The 14,772-nt window shown below is 45.5% G+C and overlaps 1 protein-coding gene across 3 annotated transcripts in view; it reads right to left on the bottom strand.

Moving 5' to 3' along the window:
- The window catches only part of COL19A1 (collagen type XIX alpha 1 chain), a 2,241,461-nt gene that overhangs the window by 850,730 nt on the left and 1,375,959 nt on the right, over nt 1–14,772 (bottom strand). For all 3 annotated transcript variants that reach the window (XM_069606203.1, XM_069606204.1, XM_069606205.1), the window contains exons 16-17: nt 10,956–10,985; nt 4,908–4,961 (exon numbers count right to left, since the gene is read on the bottom strand). In XM_069606203.1, coding sequence (XP_069462304.1) covers nt 4,908–4,961; nt 10,956–10,985 — 84 coding nt within the window. The remainder of the gene's footprint in view (nt 1–4,907; nt 4,962–10,955; nt 10,986–14,772) is intronic.

The raw sequence follows: 14,772 nt of genomic DNA, 5'->3' as shown, positions 1-14,772 counted from the left end.
ATGTTCAGAGCGGAATAAACAAGGATTAGCAAAGCCGGCAGTTTCAGCTAAAAGAAAAAGTTTCAGTCGCACACGAAGGCGGCGGCAATGAGAGAGTGTCTGTGGCTTGCATGGCGATGCCGAGCAAAGATTGACGATGGTAGGGTATGGTTGAGCATGGCTGGTGATGATAAATTATAGATGGCGAATTTCTGGCATGGTTGAATATGTTTGGTTGACGCCAGGGATAGCGGAAGTGACATCACGCGACCCTTGGCCTTTGATGACATCACAGGAAGTGACGTCATTTGACCCCACCCCGAGGTTATATCGCGAGAAGCGATGGAAAACGACCTTTCACTGCTTGACAAAACAGAAAGTGGTATCACATAGCATTGTTACTAAGTACACTACGAAAAATATGACGTTCCTGAGTGACGGGGATCCTTGTCTGGCAATTGTCGTCCACGAGAGACATGGTTGGTGACAGTAAATAACGGTTGCTGATGGTCGACCATGAGCGATGATGGTCAACATTGTTTGCCAGGCTTTTGGCATGCTGTACCATGATTCACAAGTTACGAACGTCTGCAGTGACTTACCATTGTTGGTGATGTTCCATCCTGGTTGGGGACAGTCGATCATGATTGGCGATGGCCGACCATGGTTGGCGATGATATTGACAATGGCTGATGATGGTTGAATTGGATTGGCAGTGGCTGACTATGGTTGGCCATGAAGCCAGCCAGAGTAAATGCACATGCTCAAGCATGGAGACCTCTTCAAGGACAATATCTGACCTCTTTTTGAAAGAAATGTCAAGGATGAAACACTTTTGCGATTCGATTGATGGCACATACAGAAGATTGAGGGCAGTGCTTGTAAGAGTGGAAGTGAGTGGACAAGCTGCTCTCAAGGAACGATTGTTGAACTTTAAAGGAAAGGGTCATTTTGCCTCCAAAATGTACACACTTCTAATGAACAGCATGACATCCAATGAGCAATTACTCAGGTCATGGTCAGATACAATTGCCACAGACATAACGGAGGGAAGATGGGGGAATCTGTGTAAGAATGTAGGCCTGAATTCATTGAATTTGGGTGAGAGGGTGCAACAGATACTCAACAATGTTTAATGGATGCCAAGCAAGCTTTGTGCAAGAGGCCTGAGTGACTTGGGTGCATGTTGGGATGTGGTTGTAGGTCGGGCTCCTTTGAGCACATTATATGGGAATAGTGTAAAGTGGGATCCTTCTGGTGTGAAGTTACTGAGACAATGAACAGGGTTTTGATAACCGATTTGGATTTTGTGACCATGGTCTTGGGTCGAGATGGACTCTTAGAGGATCTGAAATACCTGCAAATATGTTTTCTTTTTAGGCTCGCTCTCTCTGCAAAAAATATCAGATTGCGGGATTGGAAGGGTGCCACCTTTCCTTCATGGTCAACTTGGGTCGAAGACCTTCGCAAAATGTCATTGCTTGAGCGAGTCATCCAGCGTAAGCAGCAAAAGGGCGATTTGTAGGAGGAAATCTGCGGTTCATTTCTGGATCTGACATAACCTTATAACGTGTTTTGTTTCCCTGGCTTGTGTGTCTGCTGTATTGTGATGTAAACGCTTCAATAAAAATGTGAATACAAATAAAAGCACGCCAATATAAATAATGCCAAATGCCTGACACCAAAATGCTTGTTCACAGAGACATTGCGCAGTGCCGCCAGACATCGCACCAGAGATGTAGACAGGGTAGGGCCTGAGCGGGCCAGGCCCACACAGAATCTGTAAATCCTCACTCACCACCACTGTGTGGGCATTTACAGATGTTAATGTCACGGCCGTGGGCACAACTACATTAGCATCAGGCCCCACTTGTAAGACAATCTTGGCTACGCCTCTGCATCGCACAGGCTCTCTATCTGTCTCCAGCATGACATGCCTCATCATTACACATCACCGGCATTCATTTAGGCTCATTCATATTGGCACCTAAACATGCGTAAACTAAAAACGCATGTTGGCTTATAGTCATGTCTGGTCACGTGGACAGAGCATTTTTGGGGCTGTTCCGCCATCCTGTTATATTGACTGCTTCGAGAAACTCTATATTGTTACAAGTCATCATGGCTGCAGGTTTAAGATAAACTGTGCATATACTTCTTGACAATGCATGTACTTAAATAGCATATATTTACTATGAAGGGGTTTCATATGGTTCGACTAAGGATCCCTAAGGAAATTGTTCCTCATTACAATGGCGGTCCAGAAAGGGTGCCAGTACATTGTTACCGGCAATCTTTGCAGACTGGCAGACTACGAGAATGCCTGCAGGGGCTGGTGCTCCCGGCAGGTCTGCCCTACCGGGACCACTGGCCCCTGCGGGCATGGTTTCCACGGAAGCACTGTTAGCAACAGTGCCAGTGCTTCCCTGTCCCCACAGATATGGGGACTAACACTTCCTCCCCCCTGACATCCTGGGCCGTCGGGACTTGTAGTGCCCTGGTGGCACTGGGATATCAGGCAGCGGTACGGCCGTAACGGGGTTGCCGGAGAGCCGCCAGCTCCATAATGGGGCGAAAATGCAGTTTCTTGAGAATCCATTTTGCTCCTTTTGGAATAGTGGTGGGGTTTGCAACCTAAGTCTAAGACAGAGCGCCCTTCCTCACGATCATCCCCTCATGGCATTTTCTAGGCACACAACGTTTTTAAAATATTGTACTAAATGATCCTGTCCGATTTAAAGTAGAATCATCATGTGTTCAAAGGAATGTCAAGCAGAATAAGCGATTCAGCTTCATCTTGTCACCTTTCCCATTGTGCAGGTGGAGCGAATCGATGGCTGCTATGCGGATAGCACCAGACGCCAACCTTTTCAATGAGTAGCAATTCAGCATTTACCCGCTGCATGCAACATGAAGGTATTAATGTGTCCAAGAGGGAGTGCACTTCAAATACTTCATAGCCTTAGTGAAGAGAAGAACTGGGACTGTAACCATAGCGGTACGCCACGCTCATCGGCGGCCGTATATGTAATCATCGAGCAGATGAATTAAAAAGGGCAGGCATTGCCAATTCTAAACAATCAACAATCACTCCAGGTGGTGTCTATCGAGAGCAAATATATAAGCTGCATTGGGTGCTAGAACCAAATCTACATGAAACCATTCATAAGAGTTAGGTGAGGGTCATGCCAAAAAAACAACATCTTTAATAACCAAACATTTCACAAATTCCCTTTTTGTACAAAAGAATTAAGTGCACGGTCGCTGTGAGGGTTTCTGCCATCTGAGGTGAAGCGGCATTTTGAAAAATACCCCCTTTGACAAGGGCCAGATTTGTTTTTGTAAGGCCAATCTGCCCGTTGAATAGGCATTTCCGGCAGGTGGGTGCCTAGAACTGGCGTGGTGTAGAAGCAGCCCAGGCACTTAACCCACCAAGCTATCATACCAGCATGAATGAGAGCAGGTCGATTTAAAATAGAATGAATTTCAATAAAAATGTTTTAACATAAAATGGTTATGTCATCGATTTTTTGAATCCCACTTCAATTCGCATGAATGACCTGCGGTATTGCAGAAGTAAGCCGTTGTGTAGGCGTCTTGTCTCCCACAAGGCCTTTATTTGGGGTTTAGGTACCGGTAAGGAAGACATAGCTGTTGAGCAGTAAAATCTGTTTCGGACGCGTATCCGAAACAGATACAGCTTAAATCAGGAACCAAAATACCCGACTTTCTGCCCAACTCATAGTTGGGCGGAGCGGTAATAGGGTTACCGCTGAATTTTTACCACCCCACTTGTGATGAGGCCGATAGCCTTTGAGAATTCATTGTTGAAAATTGCTTAATTAAAAACACGTCCGTTCATTCAGAAATATGTAGCACTTTCATCAAAATCCATCCATGTTAATTCTCATATAACCTGAGGCCCCAAAAGATGCCCGAAACTCCCAGTGCAAACATTTGATGGACATCTCCCACAACATAAATCTGTATGATGTTCTAAGTTAAATAAGAGGGATTTGCACTGTAGCTTAAAAGCAACTTCTCTGAAAAATAAACTTAGGGGCACACTGAAAAACAAGGCCGACTTACCATGAAAACAAAGTAATCTCTCGTGCATCAGTAGCAAAGACTGGCAACCAGTAAAATGTTCTATGTGCACACACTGCGACACGAAAATCTCATGGCAATAAGACCGCCAATATCATAGCTATAGGGAATGTTTGCCTGAACAGGGCACTACAGTTTAGCGAGACAAACCAAATACTGTGTTTCTAAGAACAATACGAGCGAGAGGCCTAGTAAAACTGCACAAGAAGCACAAACATGACATGACATTGAAAGGAATAAGGCAAAATATCAATAATGCATGTAAACAGAGGAATCAAGGGCAGGTGCTCTCTTTGTTTCCCTAGCAAGAGACAGACACTCCCCAATCGCAACATCTATAGAAACAAATCGTCCTTTTGTTCTTCAACGTTTTTTGCTATGAACCTGACCACAGCACAGCACCTGCAGTTTATTCATTCATTTATTTGTGATTTGCAGTGCACTCCATCCAGTAATTCCAATTCAATGCATGAAAGTAATTACAATTCCCGAACCAAGAGATCGCAATTTTATATGCTAGCTATAGATGTTACAATATGTTCTATGCTGGTATGAACGGTATGAAATGTGATAAGCCATGCCTCATTGAATGAAAATGGCAAAACTGCATTTCTGTGTCTGTACTGCCTGCCGTTCCACTCAGCAAATGAGTAATGGCCAGGTAAATACACAATGTACCCTCAGGCAAAAAGCTCTCATCAAAGGGCCTGGCATTATTCTCAGCAACTCAGATGTCTCCACTATTAACTTTTGTATTAGAGCATGGGGGTGCCTTGAAGAAGTGCGGACATATCCACCAGTTAAATCCAAAATGTACTTACCCTCGGGCCTTCCTTTCCAGGAGCGCCAAGAGGACCTTCTGGTCCAGGGGGACCCTGCAAATGAAAACACAACGTTGAATAACTTCTAAGACGCATCAGTGCTGCGCTTACAATTATCCTTGAGAGCAAGGGAGTGTATGCATCATTTCTGCAGTGAGGGGTGAACACCTAATATTTGGTGCTAACAGGCCAACGCGTGCCTCTATTCAGAACCTTGTGTACAAAAATGTAGGCGCAGCTCACAATAAGAGTATACTCACCATAATGTACTACCATCCCCCAGTTAAGCGGGATGGGCCTCTTTAGCAGCTCAGGCCGGTCTCTCCCTCCTGCCATATTAATATTGCTTTCCCAGTTAAGCTCCAAAGTCATCAGTTACTATCTTTGCCACTTCTACAGGCTTCCAAGCCTGTTCATAACTGGTGTGTCATTACGAATATCTTCAGTTTAAAAATGTTCTCGTCTGTCACTTCTCCGGCTAAGAGTTTACTGTGGTAACTCACTCGGCATCTTTCACATTCTTCCCATTTTTGTTTTGCTGAACTTCATATGTTTATTTCATATCTATTTTGATAGCACATGTCATTCCTAATCTGTGTGTGTGTGTGGGTGTGTAGTCCTTATCATTCATTTTCACTCAACCCTCTTCCTACTGGTGGAGTTTGGAAGTTAGACAGTGGTCATGATCATCTCCATCTAAGAAGTTGATCAGCAGAATCTGCGATGTCCAGGGTTCAACAGAGGTTGTGTGGGTTAGGGTGAGCTCTATCAAAATGTTTACTCTTTAATGCCCAAATACACTGCTCTGTCGACATTCAATTTGACGGGCTGGTATCATTTGCATGTATGCGTGTATGTGTAGATGTATGTTATGTAAGGTTGCAGCATGAGACGGACACCCAAGTGGCATGATTGTTGGCATACACTTGTATTTAATCAAAATAAAGAGGAAACCTATCTTTCACTAACTGTAAGAGGGATTTCCCTGTCTCAACTAAGGAACTAAGGATTCTGTCGGAATGTCCAAGTAAATGAAATGAGTCTACTGTCGTGTGACAAAATGCCTACTTCTGCCCCGCACACTTGTAACTAAACTAAAGAGGTAGTGGATCTTCTTGGTGCAGAAGAATGACACCCTTCTTCGGGCCGATGGATCATAGATCCATTTGGCAGGTGGGAACTAGGCCTGAGAGAATGATTCCCTTCCCCAGGTCTCAGTTCCTTTCCAAGACACCAAAGTTCCAGCTTGTGGTGCTGTAAGGTTCTTAGTTCAAACTCGAAAGGTAAAGTTCCAACTGAAACATCATTCCTTATGGCCCATATTTTCCGTCAATGTTGGGTTCCTGGAGAATGCCTTCCTTCTCGGGTATCTTGTTCTCAGTAATTTCACAGTGCCAGTGGACTGACTCCCTTCCCTGGGCCTTCCTTGGCTTTGGTTCACGGTACACAACACCGGGGGGTACGGCTTCCTTCACCTGATCTCTCTTAGCTTGCAGTTTCACAAGTAGGGGGGATTTCTCCCTTCTCCTGCCCCTTCTCAGGCTCTTTACCACAGTTCACGAAGGCTGGGGGATAGACTTCCATCCCAAGGTCCTTCGCGTGCTCTTTCTCACAATTCACAAAGGCTTCGGGAATGACTCCCTTCCCCAGGCCTTCCTCTGGCTTCCTGAGGCAGCTCGTAAATCCAGGGTTAATGACTCCCTTCCTCTGGCTTTGGTGTACCAAGAAAATGCCGCCCTTCTCTTGATATTCTATTCTCAAAGTTCTGTTCCTCCAGGGGAATGCTTCTCTTCCCCTGGTCTTCCCTTCACCTTGTTTCACTGGCCTGTAGCTGTGGGTCTGTTTTGGTAGTCCTGGTTCACACCTCTCCCAGGTACTTTGCCGAAGAAGAGGATTTGTGATGCTCTAATCAATTGGGTGCTGGTCCCAGACCCATGCATCTCTCTCTTTTGCAGCCCCACCAACCGTCCTTGTCACCCAGGTACCTTTAAGGTGGTTGCCAGTCCTCTCTGGTTGGTCTTGGGCTTTCCCTCATGCTTCTCTGTGCTCTTTGCGCCTTCCTTTGCCTCTCTGGGGACTGCGGCAACTCTGCAGCGTACCGCTCCTCTGGGGCTGTGTGGCTTCCCTGAGCAGCACGCTTCCACTGCTGCTTTCGACCTTGATGCAGGGCTTACCCACTCACTGGTTAGTCCTTCTTCACTAGACCAATTTGGAACCCCTCTGAATGTTCTCTTGGGTTCCAGCTAGCAACTGTATTGCTTCTTTGCGCCGGTCAGCATCTGCACTTGCGGTTCCTCGAGGGCAGGTTTCTCTCTCTGCTTTGTTTTCCATCTTCTATTTTATATTGACTTTGGCTAATCAGATTTCCTGAAACACTAGACTGTTCCATAGAGTTTTGAGGATCAATCTTCATTCCTACACACCTCCTACTCATCCCAGTATTTCCATGAGCTGTCTCTAAGGGTTTACCATTGATCTCTCTTGGGTGGACTATGTTCTTCATCACCCCAGTACTGTCAATACTATGTACATGACACATGTACATGGGATGACAAGGTAAAGGAGGGTTGGGTGAGAGGGATCAAGGGGAAGTATACCACGTTCTCCCCGGGTAGTTGTCCCTGGTCCCAAAGGGGTGGTCCCTCCCCATGAGATCCTCTCACTGGGTACCACCCGCAGGGGGACCATCGAGTAGTGGCCTCACCTCCCTGGCCTCATGACAACGGGTTAGGGGAGAGGGAAGTGCAAGTCTAGTTGGGAAGCAACAGAGCCCTGTACAGAGGGAAGCACCCAAGGGGCTACTAGTAAGGATGCTGGGAATATGTGGGGGGGGGCTTTCAGTCTTAAATTGGACTGCATAGAATTAAAATCACGATGCTGGAGGGATGCTGGAGGGAGAAGAGGTATTTGCTGCTTAGGTGAAGGAACATCACCCTCTATTCTCTAATGTGCAGCTGCAAAATGTAGCTGCATGCAGGTGATCCCTGGCTATTTGATTCCTATCTTTTAGATTTCCTCACTTCCTGCTTCACTGGAGTGTGGGGGAGAGTTTTCTGTTAGCATGGTCCGTGGAAAGGTCCCTTGCCCAAGCCTACGAAGGCAGCCATTGCTTATATGGACTAAACAGGATGTGTTGATTAGGGACCCTGATACAGCCAAGACTCTTTCTTTCAGGTCTGAGACTTATATGCAGTGGGTATCACCCTCTATAGTCATCTTATTTATCACCCTTGAGGTATCAATTTGGACAAGACCGAGCATGAACGGGCAAAGAAGAGTAGGCTCGAGGCAAAGGAGGGCTGGTGGGGATTAATGTGAGCAGCAGGCAATGTTGCAAGAGTTGCTGAGACATTATGAAAAAGAGGAGAGGGTATACATGCTGCAGATTTCTCAGAGATAGATGGCACGCTCCGGGATATATGTCTGTACATTTTGCACCCAACCGACACAATTAAGAGGCAAACTAATAGAAATCGAGGTGCAGTGCAATGAAAGTGGGGAGTTTGGCAATTTATGAGGGTAGGGCAGTAGTGGAGAGGCGTGGGGTGGGTATTGTGTTATCGTTAAACCTATTCTGTGTAGTGAAGCGAGTCTGGTCGGTCATGCGGTAAGACATTTATAGCAAATGAAGTGAGGATGAGGCCCTTGGATAGAGAAGAAGTGGCTTTCACTGAAAAGCAGTGTTCATGATAAGAGGACCTGAATGACTATCTACCTCTACAGGCAACTACAAACAAGCATAGGGGTCATCTGAAGTGAGGAGGGGTTACTTATAAGGAAGAAGGCTACTTGCGTCTAGAGCTGATGAGTTCATTACAAAAAAATTGCTACAGCGAGCCATGGATTGGGGAATGCAAAGCAAGATTGGCTTTTTTCTCATGATAGTTATCCATATGCGTTCTCTGTTTCTATTTTATCCTGCTGTATGTGCTTATTTCAGTTGTAATTAAACTTCTGGGCCATAGGAGCTAAATAAACCAATTACATCTTAATAATGATGATAAAGTAATTTAAAAATAAAAGGAAATGGAAGTGGTGGAAAGCATAGAAATAAAGACGAGCCTGAAGATTACGGCAAGAGTGAAGAACGAGGAGAATGACCATTTATTGAGGAAAATGGACTATGGTGGCAGCGGTTTGTGGTTGGGAGGTTAACCAGAGAGGAAGATTACAGACAGGAAGAGCCGGGCATTTTATCAGGGGAAGGGTCCGTTTCAAAATGGTAGAAACTTAGTATGGCTACAAGACCTTTACCAAAAGGCGCAGCGGAGTTGAACTGTTCACAGTGGCATTGATATGTTTACCCAGATGCTAGATTCCTCAAAAGGAATGGGGTGCTTCATAAGGGCATCAGAATCATTAACAAGGGGAGCAAGACTGCAAGCAGAGCGGGAGAACCAGGAAATTCAAGAGCCTAAGCAGCAAACTTAGATGTTAGCTATGATTATATTTTATTTATTTTTGATTAGTCGATCTTTTCCCTTGCAAAATCTACACTCGGCTAGCTCGGGCTGCAGCGACCACACCTCGCCATGCCTTCCCTGGTTAAATCCAGGTTCCATTTGAATATTCAAAAGCTCTGCCAAACCTTCCGATCCGAATTAAATTGAATGGCCTGCCTCCCTGCAGATACCCTGCACTGCCGACACAAACCCTGGTTCACGGAACTGTGCAAAGTCAGCACAAAGTCATTTTTGAAGTACAAAATATCTTTGCACTGACTTTGCACTGCAAAAATACACTTTGCACAGTCCATGAATCAGAGTTTGTGTCGGCAGTGCAAAGTCACTTTTCAGCAGTGCAAAGCCACTTTGAACCTTGCAAAAAACTCCATGAATCGGGCCCTGAGTGTTTTGTAGTAAACAGTCACATCCTAACCATTTTCTCTTGAGGGTTAACATGAACATGCACACAATCAGATGCTACAATACGTTGCAATTTCTTTCTACCAGCAGACGTTAGTTTTAGCAGGACACCCTGGGAAGGACTTAACCACGTACTATCTGAGTGGTGCAAGCCATGGATGGCATCCACCACTGGGTTCATTGTGGAGATGGGAGCAGATGCTTTAATGAAAACGAGTGCAGCGCTACATTGTGATCATCAAAGTGCACCAAAGGGAACGTCTTGATGTTGGATCGTACCATTTTTTTTAAGTGACTACTGAAAATGTGTGAGTGCTACTGTCTGCAAAACTGTGTAGGTCCATGCAAAACCTTTTAATATTCTAATCTATAGGAAGTGCTTAATGTTCAATAATTATTTCCAAATGACTTTAAAGAAATGTAATGTAAAACTTTTTTTCCCTTGTCTAAAAGGAAACTATTCTGATATCCTTTCAGTGTGGAAGGTTCCAGATCTGGTACAAGCTTTGTTGCATGCCTGATCATGGGGGTAAGTCTAGGGGGAGACAAGGGTTTTTGTCCCCGCCCAACTTTTCTGGCACATCATTTTGTCCCGCTGATTTGGCAGAGGCCGCTTTCATTTAGATGCCATGTCCCCCCCAACATTCTCGGCACAGTTACTGCACAGTCTCAGCTGGTCTCGCCATCACAATAAGACGCTTGTATAAAGTTCTGCGTGTACAGTAGCGGATCACCGGCTTCTGTGGCTCTAGACCTGTCTGCTGACTGACATAACTTGTGAGCATCATCAGTGTCTGCCCCGGTATATGTTCATCTTACTCCTTAGAGGTAATGCTGCCATCTCCTAGAAGGCCCGCCACCTTAGCTACGACTAACACCAACCCTGGTGCAGAGCTTTGGGGTGGGAGCTGTGATCCACCAGGTGCTATGCAGTGGCATTCAGAGGTCTAGTTTGTTGCAGGTGTCTTGTCGCGTAACCACTGAGGTCACCCGGATAGGCTTTGGTCATTCCCTGAAACTGATGTGTCTCGGAAATGATCAAATCAAAGGTGCACGACCTACCGAGAAAGCATTGCAACTTCCTGAGTGAGCGCTTGGTGTGTCGGAAGACAGCACCGAACATGCCAATGGTTTTCCATTCTGAACATTGACCTGCGGTCGTTACACATTTCGATTCTCTTACCATTTCTCCTTTCGCCCCGGCTACTTCAACCTAAGGTAGGAACAGAAAATAATGATTAGAGTCTTCAAAACATGAAATCAACATCAGGTGTGTTACTGGTGGAGCTTGGCCGAGGGAGGGAGGGATGGGGAGCAAGGGGTGCAATAGACATTTGGGGGATGATGGTACCAAATGCACATGTGAGAGGGGGTCTGGGTTTTAGGGCATAGGTGGCTGTGCCCTTTGGAAAGCACGCAGATGCGCTTTGGGATAAAGTGACGCGTACTCATGTGTTGGTGCCACAGACATTATTATAGACGCCCTAGGATTGCCCATGTGGAGTCGATTTGCTATACACAAATGCTTCATTTTTGTGTTGTTTTTGTTTATTTGGGAAGAGTTGTTCACGCTGGCGGAACACTGACAGTGTTTGTTTTGTTTGTTTATTTTATTTCTATAGCGCTCCGGACCCAGGAGTATAGGGGCGCTTAGTACAAGGTTACAAGGCACAGTACATGGTAATAAACAGTGAAGCAAGAGCAATTTAAATAGCAGTTATGTACAGGCAGTGGGGGTGAAAGCACCCAATAGTAACATAAGTGAGGCATAAACAGTCAATACATTATATAGCTAGGTCTGACTTCAAAGTTGACTATTTGTCAGAAGCCACCCAATGACAAGTTTCCTGAATGACTGGAAGGAGTTGGATGATTTTATGCTCAGTGGCAAGGAGTTCCAGAGTTGGGGGGCGAGAAAAGTAAAGCTCGAGCCTCTGGCTCTTTTGGAGTTAAATCTAGGCACTGTAAGGCATAAGGTGTTGGAGGATCTCGTGGTTCTAACGGAAGGTTTCATGGTGAGTTTGTTAGTCAGGTATGGGGGTGCTAGATTGTTGAGAGCTTTGTACGTCAGGCAAAGTGTTTTTAGGTCGATTTTATGTTGGATGGTGAGCCATCTGCATGTAGTTCTGGTGGCCGAGATGTGCTCACGTCTGGGGATATTTAGCGCTGCCCATAGTGCATTGTTTTGAAGGACTTGGAGCTTGTTAATTATCGCTTGATTGGCACCTAAGTAGAGACTATTGCAATAGTCTAGTTTCGATTATATAAGGGCTCTAGATAGTATGAGGCAATTGTTAGGGGAGAGAAATGGTCTACAGGCTCTAATGAGTTTTCCGGTATATGCCGTGGCTGAGGCGGTTGCATTAATTTGTTTGGTGAAGTTAACGTTGGCATCCAGATAGAAGCCAAGTGTTTTCACATTTTTGGCGACCGGGATGGTGTTGCCATCGATTATGATGTTAGAGTAGTTGGGACTTAATTTTTGTAGGTTGTTTGGTGAGCCAACAATGAGCAGTTCGGTCTTCTCGTCATTGAGGCAGAGGCCATGTGTGGCCATCCATGCCTGAATGACGGAGATTCAATTGATCCTGGCTACATCAGTATCGTAGTTGCCCGAGATAGTGACGAGTATCTGGGTGTCATCCACGTAGTTTGTATAGATGACACCCAGGCGGTCCAGTTTATCGAAGAGGGGCTTTGTAAAGATATTGTAAAGGGTGGGTGAGACACATGAGCCTTGTGGGACACCACAAGATATGGGGATAGGGTCTGCTGCTGCCTAGAGAGAGAAGACCCTCATAGTTCTGTTGGCTAGGAAGGTCTGTATCCACGAGACAGCAAAGGGGGAGAAGTGGGCGGCAGTGGAGAGGTGGTTACAGAGTATTTTGTAGTCAACCAGGTCGAAGGCCGCTGAGAGATCTAATAGGAGTAGGATGGCAGCCTTGCCCTTATCTTTAATTTCGTCAATCTGACTTTTAAGGTCAACAAGGGCAGTTTCTGTTCCATGCTGAGGCCGGAAGCCAGACTGACGCAATCCGAGTAATTGGTTAGACTCTAGATAATGCTGAATTTGCAGGTAAGCAACTCTATCGAGTATTTTTAACAGGAAGGGAACAGTTGTAATGGGCCTGTAATTTGTGGGGATGCAGGGATCCAGAGTCTGTTTTTTTAGTAGCGGGAGGACCCATGATTGTTTCAGATTGTTGTGTACCGAATTAGTGGAGAAGGATACGTTTATGAGCTTGGAAATGAAGGGGGCAAGGTCTCTAGCAGCATCTTTTATGATCTGTGCAGGGCAACTGTCCCCTTTACAGTTTGATGGTTTGAGGGATGTTATAATTTTTTGCACTTCTAGTGCGGTTACGTTTTTGAAGGTGAATCCCTGGTTGGTGTTAGGGGAGGTAGGTGGGCTGGGCATGATGGGGCTAAAGGTGGGGCTGCTATTAGAGAGTTGAAGTCTTTTGTCCATAGGTGGATTGGGGTATTCTAGCTCCTTCAGGATAGTGAATAGCTCTTTGGTACTGGAGCTGGCATTACTTATTCTTGTGTTGTAGGCTTCCTTTTTTGTGCGGATAATTTCTTTTTTTATAGAGGGCAGATGCATTCATAAGATTGACTTTATGTTCCGCGGATGGGTTCTTTTTCCAGAGGGTTTCCATTTTGGACTTATTTTTTCTTAGTGTTTTGAGGTCTGGAGTATACCAAGAATTGAGGTGTGCTTTAGGTTTACTTTTACGTAATTTTAGTGGAGCAACGCGGTCAATAGCATTGGTCATGACGTCATTGTAGGCGTCTACTAGAAGGGTAGGGTCTGATGTGTTGGGGATCATGTTAAGGGTGGGTAGAACCAGTGGGATGAGGGCTACAGCGGTGATGTTCCGTTTGTTTCTTGTCAGGCATGCTGGTGCAGGCGGGTGTTGTCTGTGGAGGGGGTTGTTAGTACTAATGTCAAATGAGAGTAGGAAGTGGTCAGTCCATATCAGTGGTTGTGGGTCCCTGCAGATGATATTGCAGTTATGGGCAGCAAGCCAGTCTAGGGTTTTGCCTTTTTGATGTGTGGGTAAGGTGTTAAATTGAGTGTAGTTGTGTTCATCAAGTACATTGGCGAGGGAGGAAGCTGGAGTGTCATGCGGGTCATTGTAACCCAGGTTGAAGTCACCAAGGATAATATTCTGTGATAGAGGTTTGGATTTCTCGGCTATGAGGGTGGTTATATCTTCTTCGAATGGACCTATGGGCCCAGGGGGTCTGCATAATAGATCCAAGGTAATGGAGTTCTTGGGGGAGGTTTGAATTTTGATGGATAGATATTCGCAGGACTTTAAAGGAGGGGCGGTCACCGATCTAATGTCGAGCGAGGATTTGAAAATGAGTGCTACACCTCCTCCACGGGCATCCGGTCTGTCGGCCCTGAGGTTGGAGTAGTTGTCTGGAGCTGCGAGAGATAGAGAGGGGCCTGCTGCAGTATGGAGCCAAGTTTCTGTGGTGGCGAGGAAATCCAGGTCTGCTGAGCAGATGATGTCTGCAATTTCCGTAGGGTGGCCACAAGGGATCTAACATTGAGTAAGGCTCCTTTGAGTGGCACAGAGTTTGCAATGGTGTTTTTATTGGTGATTTTAGTGATATGATTCGTGGTCATTTTGCTAAGTAGGGTAGGGAGTCTACAACCTAGTCTGCCGTTACGGGTCATGATGTTGGGGTAGGCTACAGGGTAGTGTTCAATCGAAGTGCTCTGCTAGAACACACAACCAAGTCAAAAAACATCACTGCACAAAACAAAATGCAAACAAGCAGTTCAAAAGCCAACATGTGTGTTCATAGTAGCATACAAGGGCGTTTGGTTATTTGTATGTCCGGTTCTCATTATGTATAGTGCTGGTAAATGCTGTGGGCATTTACAATACACGGAATTCAACAACAACCGTTTTGGAGGACAGTGACAGCATGCACACGTTAAGAGTAGGGACACATTTGTTTGTAAAGGAGCGTCTGCATTTGTG

The sequence above is a fragment of the Ambystoma mexicanum genome, chromosome 4p (assembly GCF_040938575.1).
Source record: "Ambystoma mexicanum isolate Mex_15411 chromosome 4p, UKY_AmexF1_1, whole genome shotgun sequence".
Classification (NCBI taxonomy): Eukaryota; Metazoa; Chordata; class Amphibia; order Caudata; family Ambystomatidae; genus Ambystoma; species Ambystoma mexicanum.
The sequence above is the reverse complement of the archived record's forward strand: the minus strand, read 5'-3'. Positions and strand labels throughout refer to the sequence as shown.